General features: G+C 36.5%; 1 protein-coding gene across 1 annotated transcript; it reads right to left on the bottom strand.

Moving 5' to 3' along the window:
- Positions 1-680: 680 nt before the first annotated feature.
- Positions 681-16660, bottom strand: LOC148215258 (vomeronasal type-2 receptor 26-like). Its single transcript, XM_088143959.1, has 6 exons — positions 16443-16660; positions 15371-15662; positions 13414-14271; positions 9433-9559; positions 6918-7449; positions 681-1056 (listed from the first exon to the last, which is right to left on the bottom strand). Exons 1-6 carry the CDS (start codon positions 16658-16660, stop codon positions 681-683), a joined length of 2403 nt encoding a protein of 800 aa, XP_088000085.1.
- Positions 16661-16918: the final 258 nt, after the last annotated feature.

Here is a 16918-nt window from a genome sequence, read left to right as displayed (position 1 = left end):
AAGGTACAAAAGGAACATGCTTTCTTTATTTTGAAGGATTCCGTTATTAAATCCTTTAAAAGATTTAAGAAAACTAGCAAGCGCTGCAATATTAGTCAATACATTTTACTGGAAATTAGTGTGTGCTTTTCAGGATAGCAGCAGATTACAATATGAGGCTGTTCATTTGTTTAACTTGTGATTTCCAGTGTGTGTACAAAATATAAAAATGACTGTATGGATAAGACTATTGGGCAATATATTTTGGAGGGACAAAGTTGCAATTAAAAATTCAGTTAGAAAGAATTGAAATGTAAGGAATTAAAATGTATCAGTTTTGGAAGCTAGGAAGAACATACATATAATATTACAATATGAGGAAAAATTAATTTCTCAATTAAAACAAATTTAGTAATCCCAAGTTATTGTGCCTTCTATCTCATATCAATATACAGCTCATTAATCTAATTTAAAAGTAACTTCAGTTCAACAGAGTTAAAGAGAAAATGATTTTTGGATGAATAAAAAAAGGGGGCTTTTTGATTCTAACCAGACTCTTCCTCAAGAAATGGCAGACACTTTGGATTTTGTTCCTCAAGATTTTACCTTCCAAAACTGCTTTTCCATTACGTTCAGTTTGGCTTCACGGTTTTCTGCTCTGAATCTGAATGCAGATGAGAGCATTGTATGCAAAGCATGTGCTACCACGTAGACTGCATTGTACATATTGCGCTGTAGCTGTGGCCAGTCATGTCCATTTCAAACACAGGTGTGGGAAGAGTCTCCAGTTTCTCCTCTCCAGTGCAGAGGATTCCATCTTCCTCATCTATCATGGAGTTGGAGAATGAGCATTCAAATACACTTGTCCAGAAGAGCTTGATAAACCTATAATCTTTGTCAAAGCAGGCTTTCTCATCTGAAGAAATTCCTGGAATCCTAACACCTTCTTTGAGTGAATTGAAAGGGATAGAGCACCATGGAGAAAGTCTACGTCCTAATTTCTTTGAAAGGGAAGTGACATGAAATCCATCTGTGCTGTCATAACCCACACCGTAACTTTTGTCAATAGTGGTACTCCTTCCAATTTTGACACAACAGGAAATAGTCTCAAAACTATCATGTCATCAATTTCACCATGAATTATCACCACATTAGCAGTGCTCCTCATGATAACATTGAACATTTTAATCCCAGCTTCCGCTGTATCAATAATGTCATTGGAATAAGTAACAGTGGGTGAATTTTCAATGAAAGCAAAGCAGATACCTCTCTGGGAAAACATGGGAACCACATCATGTACAAACTTTTCACCATTGTCATTATCCATATTGCTGTTCAGTCGTTAAGTCCTGTCCGACTCTTCGTGACCCCATGAACCATATTGCGCTACGCCTTCCTGTCCTTCACTGCCTCCCTGAGTTTGCTCAGTGTCATGCTCATTGCTTCAGTGATGCTATCTAACCATCTCATCCTCTGCTGTCCTCTTCTCCTTTTGCCTTCAATCTTTCCCAGCATCAGGGTCTTCTCCAAAGAGATCTCTCTTCGCATTAGGTGACCAAAGTATCTGAGCTTGAGCTTCATTATCGATCCTTCCAATGAGCAATCAGGGTTGATTTCCTTTAAGATTGACTGGTTTGACCTCCTAGCAGTCCAGGGGATTCTCAAGAGTCTTCTCCAGCACCACAGTTCAAAGGCATCAATTCTTCGGCGCTCAGCCTTCTTTATGGTCCAGCTCTCACAGCCATACATTACTACTGGATAGCCTTTTAACATTGTCAATGGGGTTTTCTTGGCAAGGATACTGGAGTGGGTTGCCATTTCCTTCTCCAGTGGACCACATTTTGTCAGAACTCTCTGTCATGACCTGTCCGTCTTGGGTGGCCCTACACCCTCATGGCTTCACTGAGTTATGGAAGCCCCTTCACCACAACAAGGTAGTGATCCATGAAGGGGATTATCCATATAAACTACCCCAATCCATGTCCATCTGAATTGTAGGAGTAACTGAAGAATTATCTTGTACTGAAGATCAACATTTGGGAACATCTGTTGATATAAAGCAACCTGTGTTTTTGTATTCATCTCCGGAGCTGAACCATAGATGAACTGAAGAAAACATATGAAAATATAGGAATGAATTCAGGAGATAAATTACTTAAAATTTAACAGGAACAAATGGGTTGAGGAAACCTGGAATTTAATTATACATTTAATTATACAAGAACCAATCTTTTACTCAATAGACAGGTCTGCATCAGCAAAATAAACACTATATTTGGCAATAAATCATCCACATAACAAATAACGTTTGATGGAAGTGAGATCCAGTTTCTCACTATGTTAGTGAAGGAGAATATGGGTACCATATTCCTGTGGCATCCAGTTTGGTATAAACTCAAGTGATATCACATTGGAAGACAATTATGATACATATACATTCTGAGATTTTGAACTTCTCAATAACTTCTCAATGTTTCCTTAAATATAATAATTTGGCATTCTGGTTTTATCTATCCATCCTACAGTCAACTTTGAACCTGAGATCACAGCTAAGCTTCCAAAACATAGCTTTAGTTCTGCCAAAAAAATCTTTCTGGGAGAAACTTGTATTCATCTTTTTTAGTCAACTTATCATAGTCAACTTATCACAGATTCAAACAAACAAACAAACAAACAAACAATTATTTCACAGCTTGTCCTGTTCATTTACGTGTCCTCATTATGACACAGATAGCAAAAACTGACTGGGAATAAATAGAGGGTCTTGGTTACATTACTCAGATTATTTTTATAATTATATTCATTTAGAATGTATTATCCGGTATGTATTAACAATGCAAAATTCCTCACAAGTTTCACTTGGTTTCTTTTCATACAGTTAAATTTTTTAAAAAATCCAAAAGTATTTCATCTTCTCTCTCTTTTTCTTTGTTTTCTTCCTCATAAGCAAGGAATTGGGAGGAAGGAACATCCTCATGAACATCTTATCAATAAGATATGGAAATCTCACTTGAATGAGCACAGCTACCAGGAGTTAGCACTTCTCTTGAGCAAATACTGCAAATATTTATATTCCTCCATGAAAAGGACAACAACAACATAGAAAAAGAACCCAAGACACAACCGTACAGAATGGTATTTAAGTACATGATTATTGGGCTACAAATTCCTGAAATCGTGGGTTATTTACTTATTTATTACATTTATAGGTAGCATTATAAGAGAATGTCTCCATTGTTTAGCCTCCAAACATCCATTCATAATTTCTAGTTTTTTTCCCCCCATTAAAACAAAGAGCAAAAAGAATGTGTAAAAAGTTTCAAAGATGTAATTAGTCTGTTCATTTTCTTAAATCCCCACCCCATCCAAGGTTTCATAAATACAAGAATGGAAGTTCTTTTAAAGCCCAGGTTCTTTTTTTTAAGCCCAGCCTCTTTATTCCAGTTACAACATATATGGTACTTTTATACTCTAGGTACACCCATAAGGAAAAGGATAAATGAATGAAAGACTTATAAAATGCCTATGTTCCAAAAAGCATTGTACCTGTGGCATCTTGTAAACAGATAGGAGGGTTGTCATATGAAACCCAACAGCAGAGGTTGGTCCTCCAATGACAGCTATTGGTCTGTTTTGCATGTCACAGTTGTAGTTAGGGATGAACCTCCCCTAAACAGAGAACAGTTCTAATGAGGCACGATAAGACCAACCTGCACCAGAATAACGGTTATAGATATAGAAGCCCAAAGTATGATTAGGTAAAATCTGGGGATTTTCATTGATCTCTTTAATAGTAATTAAACCATCCTTACTTTTGGGGGTAGCTGTTTAAATGGAAGGGAACCTCTATAAATAATGCCTGCTTTCTGCTTGTCTCCTTCCACGTGTCTTGGTAGGTGGGGACCTGCAGTGGGCTTTCTGTGTTCACCTGGATTGGGCAGGCACAATCTCTCTTGGATAGTTATTTTTATAAATATCAGACCCTGAGCCATGTAGGGCCTCATCAATAATAACCATCATATTGAGATGAACTCAGGAACATGCTCCAATAGCCAGTGCAGCCAATGTGAGAAGGAGATGGTTTCTCTGTTCTGCACTTTCAACTTCTTGACTTAGATCAATAGGAAGCAGAAGTATAAAGTAAATAGTAGAAATTAAGCATGCATTGCAAGAAGAGATAAATGGCTGAAGAAACAGACTACAGAAGAGTGCAGCTGGTTGCAGACCACACGGCTTGTTGCTATGCTGAGGCCTCTGATATGACGACAGTCACCATTCCTGGAACTGCACCTATGCTAAGGGTGCATATTTTCTACCGAACTAATTCTACCTCCTGGAAAAAGAAAAAAAAAAGTGAAACAGGAAAATATGGAGGGACAAGTTAACAAACTTTTGAGTCTGTATAAAGGTGACCCACGCCCAATTTATATAAAGCTTTTAGGAGTGATAAAGAGCTTTTTAAAGAGTGATAAAGATATAAAGCTTTTAGGAGTGATAAAGAGAAGCTCAGTTCCCTTGTTGTACATGAAAGAGAATACTCATTGGACAATATAAAGCAAAGATTTTTGTGAGCCATTTCTACCAATACTGATTTTGATTTTAAAAAATCAAGTTTTTTTAAAAAGAATGTTTCCTCATATAAATGAGGAAGAAATTAATCCATGTTTTATAATATACCTAAATTTAATCCTAACTCTTCATCTCTTGGAATAATTATAGAACCCATTAAATGTATGAAAATGGGAAAATCTCTATGTGTTGATGATTATCCTATTAAATTGTATTAGTAAGATATTCAGTAGATTACAGACAATATTACATTCAATCATACTACACAATCTAGTTTTACAAAAGGTTGCCAACTGTCTGATAAAATTACATTACTACTTGACATTCTGGATATATGTATTGCTCCCACACTTAAGTCCTTCAGGAAATTATTGAAGATCTGGTTGTTCTTGGGGACAGGGTGATTATGGAGCCCCTTTTTGTTTTACTTTGTTTTGCTTTGGTCTGATCTATTTTGGTACTTTGCTTTTCTGGTTGGTTGTATTTGTTCTGTGTTGGGTTTTTAGTTGCAAGCTGCCCAGAGTCAGTTAGAAGTCTGGCAGCCTATAAATAAGAACGGACAGATGGATGGATGGATGGATGTCTGTTCAGGAAAACAAAGAAACAAACCCTGCAATGGTGTTTTTGCTGAATACAGGAAAGGCTTTTGATGTGGTACACCAGACATTTCTGACAGCTTGTTTCGTTATTGGAAGAAAAAGTGAAGGGGCTTGAAGAAACAGATTTTAAATTCCAATATATCAGGAAATAAAAGAATTTCTTGGATAAAACAGCTGAGGCTTTCCAGAAAGGGCAGATAAATGAAGACAACACCAGGTGAATTCTCTTGGACAGAGTAAACATATTAAGCATGTGACCCGAAGAAGCTTGAGAGTCAGGAGGACCTCAACAAGGCTCCATCTCTGGAGAATGATCCAGAGTTCCCTGAGCAAGCCTTTCAGTGGAACACTGTGAATGACACATGGGCTCCTAATGTGTTGCAAAATCCAGTTTTTCAGGTCAAAATAGGTATCTTAGCAGAACCACCTCAGCTCCCAAAGAACTGAGCCAATCCTTCAGCCTTAGCTTATTACATTCAATTGTTCATTGACTTTGTTTGTGAAAACATACAGTATAATTTGCCAGCAGAAATAGACTGCCTAGATAAATTAATGTCCAGACAATAAAGAGTTAAAAGTTGTATTGGAAAAGAAACTTGAAAAGTATACATTTGCAAGACTGTACTAAGATGTGAGATGTTCCAAGTCAAGTTAGGAAGGGGTATAAATTCTTGAACACATTTTCTGTTAAGAATTTTGTGCTACCTATGATCCTGGAATGGTCAGGGGGGAAAAATCCAGATCAAATGGACAACTACTGATGTAACCTAGAAATCAAGTTGCAATAATCCAGCATGGTTTCTGAAACAGAACTGAAGGGAAGACTAGTTTGAATAATTAGGTATTATATCACTTTTGTTACATTTTAATTATACTTTATGCATGCAACACTACATAAGCAGCATAAATCCAAAATACAGTACAGATTCCAAAGCACTAAAAGAGACCAACAGAAATAAAGACAAGGAAAACAGCTGTTTCAGTGCTGAGTATATCACTGAAATGGCAAGGAAGGCAATTCATTTCCTCTATTTCTATTATCTTGATGATTTAGACTAAATTCTTTTTCAGGTATATTGAGGAATAAGTCCCACACAGCTTAACTCTATCAAATCCCTTCTATTAACCAATGTCATCTTGTTGGACCTTGAAGTTGTTTCTTCTCAGTGGCAGCACCTTCCGTATGGAACAGCATCACCCAGGAGGCAAACCCTGTTAGCCATTTGCAAGACATTGAAGAACACCAGGCATTTGGGTCAGGGGATGGATGACCTCTGCTGTTGTTGTGGGTGAGTTGAATCAATGTTTTCTTGGGCACCAGGGGTTGTCTGGTGAGGCTGTTGTTCTAATTTTATAAGTCAGTGAGAATCATCTATATGAGATGGGCAGCTATATAAATTATTTAGAAAGAAAAAGAAAGAAAGAAAGAAAGAAAGAAAGAAAGAAAGAAAGAAAGAAAGAAAGAAAGAAAGAAAGAAAGAAAGTCAATATATGTCTAAGGCACTATTGACTAATTCAGAAGGATTAAGGGTCATTCAGGTTTATATTCTTATATTGTTTTATATTCTTAGTTTTTCTTTTTTGTTCAGATCAGGCCTCAACATAATGATGTAGCATTTAGGAGAAAAGTTACAAATTAGTAACCCAGCACTAGAGAGTATAATGGAGAAGATCTCCACAGCAACTGTATATTTTCCCTTTGTGCTCAGATACGCTGGGACAAAGGACAACCAAACACTACAGAAGACCAACATGCTGAAAGTGATAAACTTGGCTTCATTGAAAGCATCAGGCAATTTCCTTGCTAGGAAAGCCACCATGAAGCTAACAAAGGCAAGGAAGCCCGTATAGCCCAAGACACAGTAGAACATGTAGTTGGATCCTTCATTACATCCCAGAACTATTTCTTCGGCCAATGAATTCATGTCAGCATCTGGGAATGGGGGTGAAGTTGTCAGCCACATAGTGCATATAATACCTTGAACAAAGGAGCAGCCAAATACTACAGACATGGCAAGTTTATTCCCCACCCATTTGATGATCTTGGTCCCAGGCTTAGTGGCCATAAAAACCAGAACCACAAGGACAGTTTTGGCTAAAACACAAGAAATGGCCACTGAGAAGATAACTCCAAAAGCAGTTTGACGAAGGACACATGTCACCCTGGATGGCTGGCCAATGAATAGCAAAGCACAAAGGAAAGACAACAAAAGAGCAACAAGGAGAATGTAGGTCAGGTTCCGGTTATTGGCTTTAACTAGAGGAGTATCCTGATGTTTAATAAAAATCCAGAGGACTACAGCTGTAATGAAAGAACAGAATAGAGCAGAGCTGGCCAAAATAGTTCCCCAAAATTCTTCATACATCAGGAATGTTAAAACTTTTGGGAGACACAGATCTTGGCTATTGTTTGGGTATTGATCTTCTGAACAATGAAAACAGTCATCCATATCTATAAAATAAATCATTAGTTTAGATATAGGGTAGTTCTGAAATTCCATTGAGTAATCAAATGAGAACATAACAGTCATCAAGTGATGATTGTTGACTTAGAATCGAAAACCAAACAAATTTCTGTAATTTGCATACACATCTATCACCAGAAATAGGTAATAATCTACGACATATGTTGCATTTCAAGTAAATGGAATTCCCAAGTATCTCTGAAAATGTTTCTTCAGAACCAAAATCATCACATTTCCTTCTTGTATATTAAGAAGCAGTTGTGATGGGTAGGTTTGTGAACTTGTGGCATTTGTAGCTGGAAACCTAACTGGAATTTGAATTTGTAGTTTGAAAATATTATTTTATTTGTATTCATGTATAGCCCTAATTTAATTCAATTCTGTTTCTGCATGGCTTTCTAGCCTGAAATCTCACTTGGACTACTAAATAAATATCACAGATACAAAATTCACTAATTGACAGCTGGGGTTCATGAGGACAGAACGTATAATTATTCCTATTGCAAAAAAAATACAGAATATTTTATAGCACTGTTCTTTTTAATTTTGAAAAATACATTAAAGAACTAAGTTCTTCACAGCACCTCAAGACCATTCAGATATAGATCCTTTCTGATGATGCTACCAGATGCAGATAAGCTGGACAGTAAATGAGCTCCAATAGTCACTTGAATCAAGTCCGAAATTCAGTGATGGATCTTAACTCATAATGTAAGAATCACTACATTAAGAGTGATTTTCCAATTTAGGAGTTCAGAAAGATCAAATAGTCCAATGTCATCTCTGCTTTTATTTTAATTTGTTTAACCAATTTGATACTTCTTTTTCTAAAACAGTTGAGAAAACATAATTGTCATACCCACTTATATCATTGTAAAGGCAACCATAAATACCAGTGGAAGAATAATAAGAAATAATAATAATAATAATAATAATAATAATAATAATAATAATAGTCATCTGTGCAAAATTGAAGAAGTTGGAAATGGTGGTGTTAAAATTTTATGAGATTTTTCTATATATATTGATGTCAATCTAGAACATAATTCACCAGCTATAACAATAATTGAAAAGAGTAGTTTTTGTTGCTGGGGCAATGCCAAGGGAGAGCAGAATGAAGGAAATAGAATTGAAAAAAGAAGTCAAAATATAAAGATTTAATGATTGAAATGGGCAGATTATGGAGAAGACTCTGCAAAATTATCCATACAGTTATTGGTGAATTAGGAGGAATAGCACACAGATTAAGTAATGTTTACAGAACTAAATATTTCAGTTATATCAACTGTGGGGTTTCTCCCCCTCCACACACATCCCTTGTGCATATGTTATATTCGATAGTTTTTTTGATAATTTGCAATTTCCATGAGATTCCTGGCTGGAACTCGTGTTTCTGAAAAACACGAGGGAAAGATGGGATTCATTTTGCCATAGGGGAGAATACTGTCCGTGTAGCTCAAGGCTGAATGGTTGGGTTCTTGGGTCTGTCTGACCTTGCTTCTCTTCCTGCAGACATTTCATTGCCAGGCTAGGTAACATCATCACTTCATGGGAAACCGGAGCTTGCTGTCTATCTATATGTAGTTTATAACTCCCCATGCATTGATGATGTCACCGAGCCTGATAATGAAAAATCTGCAGCAAGAAAAACAAACTCAGACAACCCAACAGTGAATCTTTTTGTTTCTTTTTTTATACTGTGACATTCCTTGATGAATTAAAACATCACCATCATCATCTGTTTTTGGCTAATAAGAGAAGAAATGCCTTTGAGAACTGATGTCAGTAAATCTTTCAGCTTTCTGCACAACAACTCTTACCTTCCTGGTTAGCAATCTTCCTATCAGGACATCGAGGGCAATCATAGCAGCAAAATGGCTTTGATTCTATCTTTTTCTTACTGTATCCTGGACGGCACTTGCTATTACACAGAGAAATTGGTTGGGCCTGTCCATTATGAAGAAGAGAATGTTTTTGATTGGATAATATTCTTTGATTTTTTTTTTGACATTTGATTGGATAATACCCTTCATTATTTATTTGTATATTTATTTAGTTATTACACCTTGTTGTGGCAAACCAGAAATGGAGGATCCCTCCCAGGCCCTCAGAAACAAGATCAGGTCCATGCCCAGCTTCCCTCCCTCCTTAACATAACCCCATCAGACCTGAAGAGACTCTTCCTGCCCCAAAACAAAGCCCTCTTTATCCAGTCAGGCCAGAAGAAAAGAAGCATCACTCACCAGGACAAAACCAACAGAAGACAATCAGGACTCAGCCTTTGCAAGCGTCCAGCAGCAGACCCACTAAGGATCTTGTAACACTGTAGCCATGTGGAAAATCACAGACTTTCCAGTTCTAGTTTAAGGGCACACACCTCATCTCTCACCAGTCATTAGCATGAGCAACAAAGAGCATTTCCATAGACTGCTCTCTCCTCAGCAAAGGTGTGAGCTTCCCTCATCTCATGAAATAAAAATAATTTGACCCACCCTCTGTGGCCCTAGAAACCCACCAGCAAATCAGAGCCTAAGAATTTCCTGCTCCCCAAGTCACAGCTCCTATCAAAATCCTTCCCCTTCTTTTGTTCTTGTTTTTGTTCTTTGTTCTTGTTCCTGCTTCTCTTATGAACTGGAACCCAGTGATCATGGCTTGTAATAAAGTGTGATCTTTTTCTTCAGTGTTGAGTTCCATCTTTTCAATCTACAACATTTTATACCGCCACAATCAAGATTGGCTCCTGGTGGTTTCAAAATCAATAAAACAAGAATAAAGTAGCTATACAGGAAGAAAAGATAGCATAACACTGTGGATGAGTCTCATTTTAAGTATCCCAAAACATCCTGGGGACAGGATGTTCTACACATTGGGAACCACCATAGAAAGCACTCTCTCTATGTCCCCCTGACATCTCACAACTGATCTGGATTATTTTTCTGTGTGTGTGTGTGTGTGTGTGTGTGAGAGAGAGAGAGAGAGAGAGAGAGAGAGAGAGAGAGAGAGAGAGAGTTATATAATTTTGCTGCCGTATTTTTCCCTTCTTTGGAATACAACTTTCTGTAAATGTGGCAGAATTTCCTTTGGATGGTTGACTATGATATTCCAGAGCAGTAAGTTATTGCAGGAGGTCAGAGTTGCCATATATAAAAGGAGAAAAAGGCAGACACAAATGAATATTGATGAGCTCCTAGTGAGACTTTCAGGCTCAGAGGCAGCTTTGGCATAGGACTTGATTGGATCAGGATTTCCTTGATCCATTATTTCTTTGATCCAATCTTTCCTTGGCCCTTTACTTCCATCTATGAAATATCATGAGGAAATCCAAGCATTGCTAGAACTTTTTCATTACCAAAGTAAGAGATAATGTGGGTAGAGCGATTTCATTAACTCTTTCTGCACGCATGCTTAATTCTTGTTCCTGGGGGAATCAGATAGGAACCCTTTTAAAGAATTATTATTTTTATTATAGTTGGTTGCACAGTGAGCCAGATGTTTAGACTGGATTTGGCACTTTATCCACTTTTATTAAGCACTATCAATTCCCTAATAATAATAGAAACAAAACCCTCTAGGGCTTCTTTCTCTCCCATCTATTGTCCAAGCCATATGTCATTGTGTGAATGGAGGGATGTGGAGGTGTGAAAAATTGTGGGGGTTATGTGAACTTGATAAAAAGAAATAATAATAATAATAATAATAATAATAATAATAATAATATGGAAAATCTATTTGAATATTTAACTGAAGCACTTTGAAGGTGGGACTATGGTAAAAGTTTACTCTCCAAATCCCAAAATTAGAATTGTGATAGCCAAATTTTTAACAATGGTTGTGAAACAAGGTCTTCATTAATAAATTAGTAAGTTTGAGTTTTTAAATGATTTATTATTTTATTATTGTTAATTCTTTAAATTTATTGGCCGCCCAACTCCAGACGCCTCCATCGATTACATTTTTTGTAATATTTGTGAATTTATTTTATCTGTTAAACTATTTTATCTTATTCCAAACTTTTAATTATATTTACATTTTGCAATTTGGGTCTTTGGACAATAAATACAAATTATAATTATTATAAACAATGCATGTCACTTATGGGAACCCAAACCATCATTTCTTTGTATCAAGTTCACATAACCCCCACAATTTTTCACACCTCCACATTCCTCCATTCACACAATGATACATGGCCTGGACAATCGGTGGGAGAGAGAAAAGCCATAGAGGATTCTGTTTCTGAATGTAACTGGTGGGTGGGATGTTGGATCTGTAAACCTTTTTACGAGTGGAATAAATATGGAAAATAATCTAAAATGTAATTGGACCATACCTGGTTAAATCTCCTAGGCCACACAATAGATTCTTCAGAAGAAGAGAACATTATCTCTTGAGAATCCATGCTATTTATCCCTCCAATTCTGACTCTCAGAAAAGACTGATTTGGAAATACAATCCAGTTCATAATATCAAATCCAACCTCTAACTCTCCATTTTCATTGAAGGAAATTTTTTCCCCTGCACTGTTATTGAAAGACGCCCTTCTTACAAAGTGGTTGAGCTAAATTTAAAAAAAGAAGAAAAAGCAAAAAGAGTACAGTGGACAATCCAGTACATTAAAATTGTTGTTCTTTCCTCTCGGAGGATGCAGAGAATAAACTCTTTAACAGCTTTAAGAAATCTAGAAGGCAAGGTAATGCTAGTTGATTACCCATTGCAATTTTAGTGTATAGTCTTGAGAATAATCACCACTTCCAAAAAGAAAAACAGAGAATAAAACATTCCTGATTTCCAGTTTATTTTGGGAGAGCATTAAAATGATTAGTGGATAAGAATATTGAGCATGTTTTGGTAAGGAGAATAATTTGCAATTACTTTCAATGCTGAAATATAAGAAGCTCTAAATATCTCAAATTTCAACTGATAAATCAAAAAATGCATTCCCTTGAAGATAAGCTGAAATCCTTCTGAATTCATGGAAGTAGCACTGTAGATTTTTGTGGGGGTCAATACAGTAATTATTGTACATTATCTGGCAACCTAGCTCCCTAAAGAAGATTCTAATGCTGGGAAAGGTAGAAGGAAAGAGAAGAAGAGGAAGACCAGAAGCAAGGTGGGTAGACTCAGATACAGTGGCAATGGGTGCACCAATAGAAGACCTGAAAGACCAGATTAGGGACAGATCATCCTGGAGAAAATCTGTCTATGTGGTTGCTAAGAGTCGACAATGACTTGAGGTCTCATAATCAATGAAATCTATCAATATAGAAGCTGTTTTTCAAGTTCCCAGACAATACTTGTTTTTCCCTGGGGTTTCCTATCCAATAAATTAATAGGTCCTGCTTAACTTTTTGGGAGCAGGTAAGGACAAATACTGTAGATATTTCAGTTTCATTTTTAAGCATTAAGTGGTATTCATTTTTTTTTTAATGGATTTCCTTTTAGAGAATTTGGAACTGGGTAACTGCTGGGAACTGTGATATCTTAGTAATGGGAACTATGACACATTTCACATTATGGAAGGGCAGTGTGCTAATCTAATGTTTTCATTTAAGGTGGAATGAAATCAGTAAATCATCAAAACCTAAAATCATTAAACCACAAAAACCTATCATATATCTCACTCACACTAAAATACATAATTTTAAAGCTACAGTTAGAAAGAACCTTATGTCTCAATAAATGTTCATATTTAGGCTCTAAGAAATCTTAGGAAAATCGCATCCTCACCAATCTAGGTTCTCTTACTTTCTTGCAAATATGGTCAGCTCTCTGCAATTTAGTTCATTTGCTTAGGACTTTACCTTCCATAGCTGTTGTTTCAGAAGATTTCGTCTGGCTTCCTGATCTGCTTGGTATCTGAGTATGGATGCCTGGATGTCATGCAAAGCGTGTGCTGCCACAAAGACCGCATTGTAGACACTGTAGCTGGGGCTGGTCATGTCCGTTTCCAATAAGGATGAAGGAAGGTTTTCCAGTTTTTCTTCACCAGAGCAGACGACTGCATCTTTCTCCTCTGTCATGGAGCTGGAGAATGAACACTCAAATGCATTTTTCCAGAACAGCTTGATAAAGCTATCATCTCTGTCAAAGGTAGGATTTGCCATCTGAAGAAACTCCCGGAATCCCAACACCTCCTTTGAGTGAATTGCAAAGGATAGAGCACCATGGAGGAAGTCTATGTCTTCATGCCTTTGAAAGGGAAGTGATGTGAACTGCATCTGAGCTGTCAGCACCCACACTTTAGCTTTTGCCAATAGTGGTATATCTTCCATTTGGTATATGGTGGGGATTATCCTCAAAATAATCATATCTTCAGCGTCACCATGGATTAACACTACATTGGCAGAGCTTCTTATAACAACATTGAATGTTTCAATCCCAGCTTCCACAGAAGTCAAAATATTATTAGAATAAGTCATTGCTGGCAAAGGTTTAATGAAAGCAAAACAGATGCCACGTAGGGAAAACATGGGAACCACATCTTGTACAAACCTTTCACCATTCTCACTATTTGTATACACCATTCCAATCCAAGTCCAGCGGAAGTGGAGCATCAACTGGAGAATTCCATTGTATTGATGGTTCGCATTTGGGAACATCTGTTGGTATGAAACAGCCTGTGCTTTTTCATTTGTCTCTGGAGTTGAGCCGTATATGAACTGAAGAAATGGATGGAAAAGTGAAATGGGGAAGAATCATTTTCAATTTTATTGGGAAAAGAAAAAGTTTCATATAATAATAGCCCACAAATTAGTAATGAAGATTTAATTGTGATTTCAAACTTCTGTTCTAGCCATACTTTACATGTGAATTCAGGAAATGTTAAGGGAAGTTGCTGAGATGTTATGAATGATCTAGTTTTCAATGGAACTAAATGAGCAGAAGATATCTAGAATTTAATTACACATTGAAACAATTGGTCAGTTACTGCATTGGTAGGGCTGCTTCAGTGCAGTTGATCCAGTGGTAGTCTTTCCATCAGATCATCGATGCAGTTCCTCCTGATTATATTTCATGGAACAGTTATATCTGCATTTTATTAATAAAGCAGAACTTACATTGCATCCTCTAGTATCAAGTGTGATATATGTTGAAATAATTTTACCTTCAGAGATAACAAAGTATACTCAACAGACTCTGTGGTCCATTAGCTCGCAGCTTGTTGTGGTCTAGTGTATTCACCACTAAGAACATTTTTATACTCTAAGAAGACATTATCCAGTGGCTATTATGAAACCAAAATACCCTATCAGTTTTATCTGGTTTCTTTCTCTACAATTCAGTTTACAAAATATACTTTTCTTCTCCTTCTCCTTTCACATTTTTCTTTCTTTTCTTCCTTTTCAAACAACAAGTAAGAGAAGTGATTGTTTTAAAAAACAAAAACAACAACAATTACAATAATAACCATTGACATTTAAGAGAGATAAAAATAAAAATGTCAGTTAAGGTAGAATATTACAAGACTAAGCAGCTCTAACTCTATAAGAATGATTGCATATGAAACAGGTGAACACTTTACAATAAAAAGAATAGATGAAGTAGACCCAAAAAAACCTACTACTAATATATAACTAATTAAACCAAGCAAAGTGCATTTTTAATTTTTTTTTTTAAAGCTTAAGACTTTGCAAGATCCAGTGGACCCATTTATTCCCTAACCTTTTCCCCCCAACCCAACCCCATGACAAATCCCCACCACTGAAAGGAAGACACAAAAGTCTTCAAAACCTCCTGTTTTCCATACAGGCATTGCACCTGTGGCATCTTGTAGAGGGACAGGATGGTGGTCAGGTGGGCTCCAACTGCAGAAGATGGTCCCCCTATGGCAGCTATTGGTCTTTTCTGCATGTCACACCTGTAGTTAGGGATGAATCTCTCCTTGGTAGAGAACAGGTCTAAAGAGGCACGATAGGTCCATGTTGGAGTAAAATAACTGTTATAGATATGGAAGCCCAGGGTGTGATTAGGTAAAATCTGGGGATTTTCATTGATCTCCTTGACTGAAAATTGCAAAGCTAGGAATTGCTGATAGATTGGTGTGATCACTCTGAAAGGAGAATTATATATTATTTCACACAGCATTCAGTTCAAGATATGACACTTAGCAGGTTTCATTGCAACATATTTGAAAGGTTTGGCATTCATATACATGACTGTGGGGAAATACTATCATCTTAAACTGGATATATCTGACCAGTTTTTACAAGCCCAATACTCAAAACATTTGAAATATACTGGTTAGAAGAATGATTTCTCTCGCTCCCCAATACAATTTTTGTAATACAATTTCCCACAAATAAATCATTTTGGAACCTGAAGTATTTAAAATACATGGTGCTGGAGGACATGCCAGCACAGTTTTTATAAAATTTCTTAAAATAATTTTCTTGTTCATTTTTCTGCACACTACCATGAAAACACAATTTACCCAAACTTTTTTTTCATTCCATCTCTTCAGTTTTCAATTTTATCCTTACCATCATTATAGTAAAATATGGAAACGTGTACATAAGATATTTGATAAAGGCCCCAGTCTTTTTTAAAAGCCTTTGCAGAGTAGCCCCAGTGAAATTAACATTAGTTTGTATTGAATGAAATATAATTGATTATCTATACATTATGAAAGGAACACATAAGTGTTTCCTTTGAAAATCTGAGTTCTTGGACCCACAAAATGTTAATGTGGTGAGAAGTCACAGCTCAATATATATGGATTATACATAACCTTTTCCCCTCATTATTCGGAATGTTATTCACTGGCTATGAGGAAACTATCTCAGAATAGATTAGAAATGAATATGTGTCTCTATGTTTCAGATAAAATTACAGGATGTCATCAAAGAGATTACTAGACGGTGCTTCACTGAAGTCCATCACTGTATAGAATATGTAGATCTTAGACAGAATGCCTACAACGATAAAGTCTCCAGGCTGATACTGCTGGTGAAGAACAGGCAGAGGCTCACTGATGCTGCATTTAGCACTGGGAATCAGGCACATCACTCGGGGCAAAAGCATGGTAATTAATGCTTCAAATACCACCATCCTGAATGAAGCAGTTTTTTTCTTTAAGCCAATTCATTCCTCCAGGACTGTCTTTCATTCGCCTATCATTTTATTTTGTTGTACTATATTTCTGTGTTAGTGGTTCTTGCAAGTCATTTGAAATCTGTGGGGAATTCAGAAGTTATCATGTTTAAATGGATAATTGTAGAGAAGGAATCACCAGCTGAGAATTATAGATAAAACCAAATAATGAATAGGAAAGCCTGTTAGATCCTTCCCAACAGAAAGCATTTTCAG

This window comes from Python bivittatus, unplaced genomic scaffold (genome assembly GCF_059951505.1).
Source record: "Python bivittatus isolate LINGU-HERP-01145 unplaced genomic scaffold, Pbiv_v1 ctg000430_np1212, whole genome shotgun sequence".
Classification (NCBI taxonomy): Eukaryota; Metazoa; Chordata; class Lepidosauria; order Squamata; family Pythonidae; genus Python; species Python bivittatus.
This window is presented reverse-complemented; position numbering and strand designations above follow the sequence as displayed.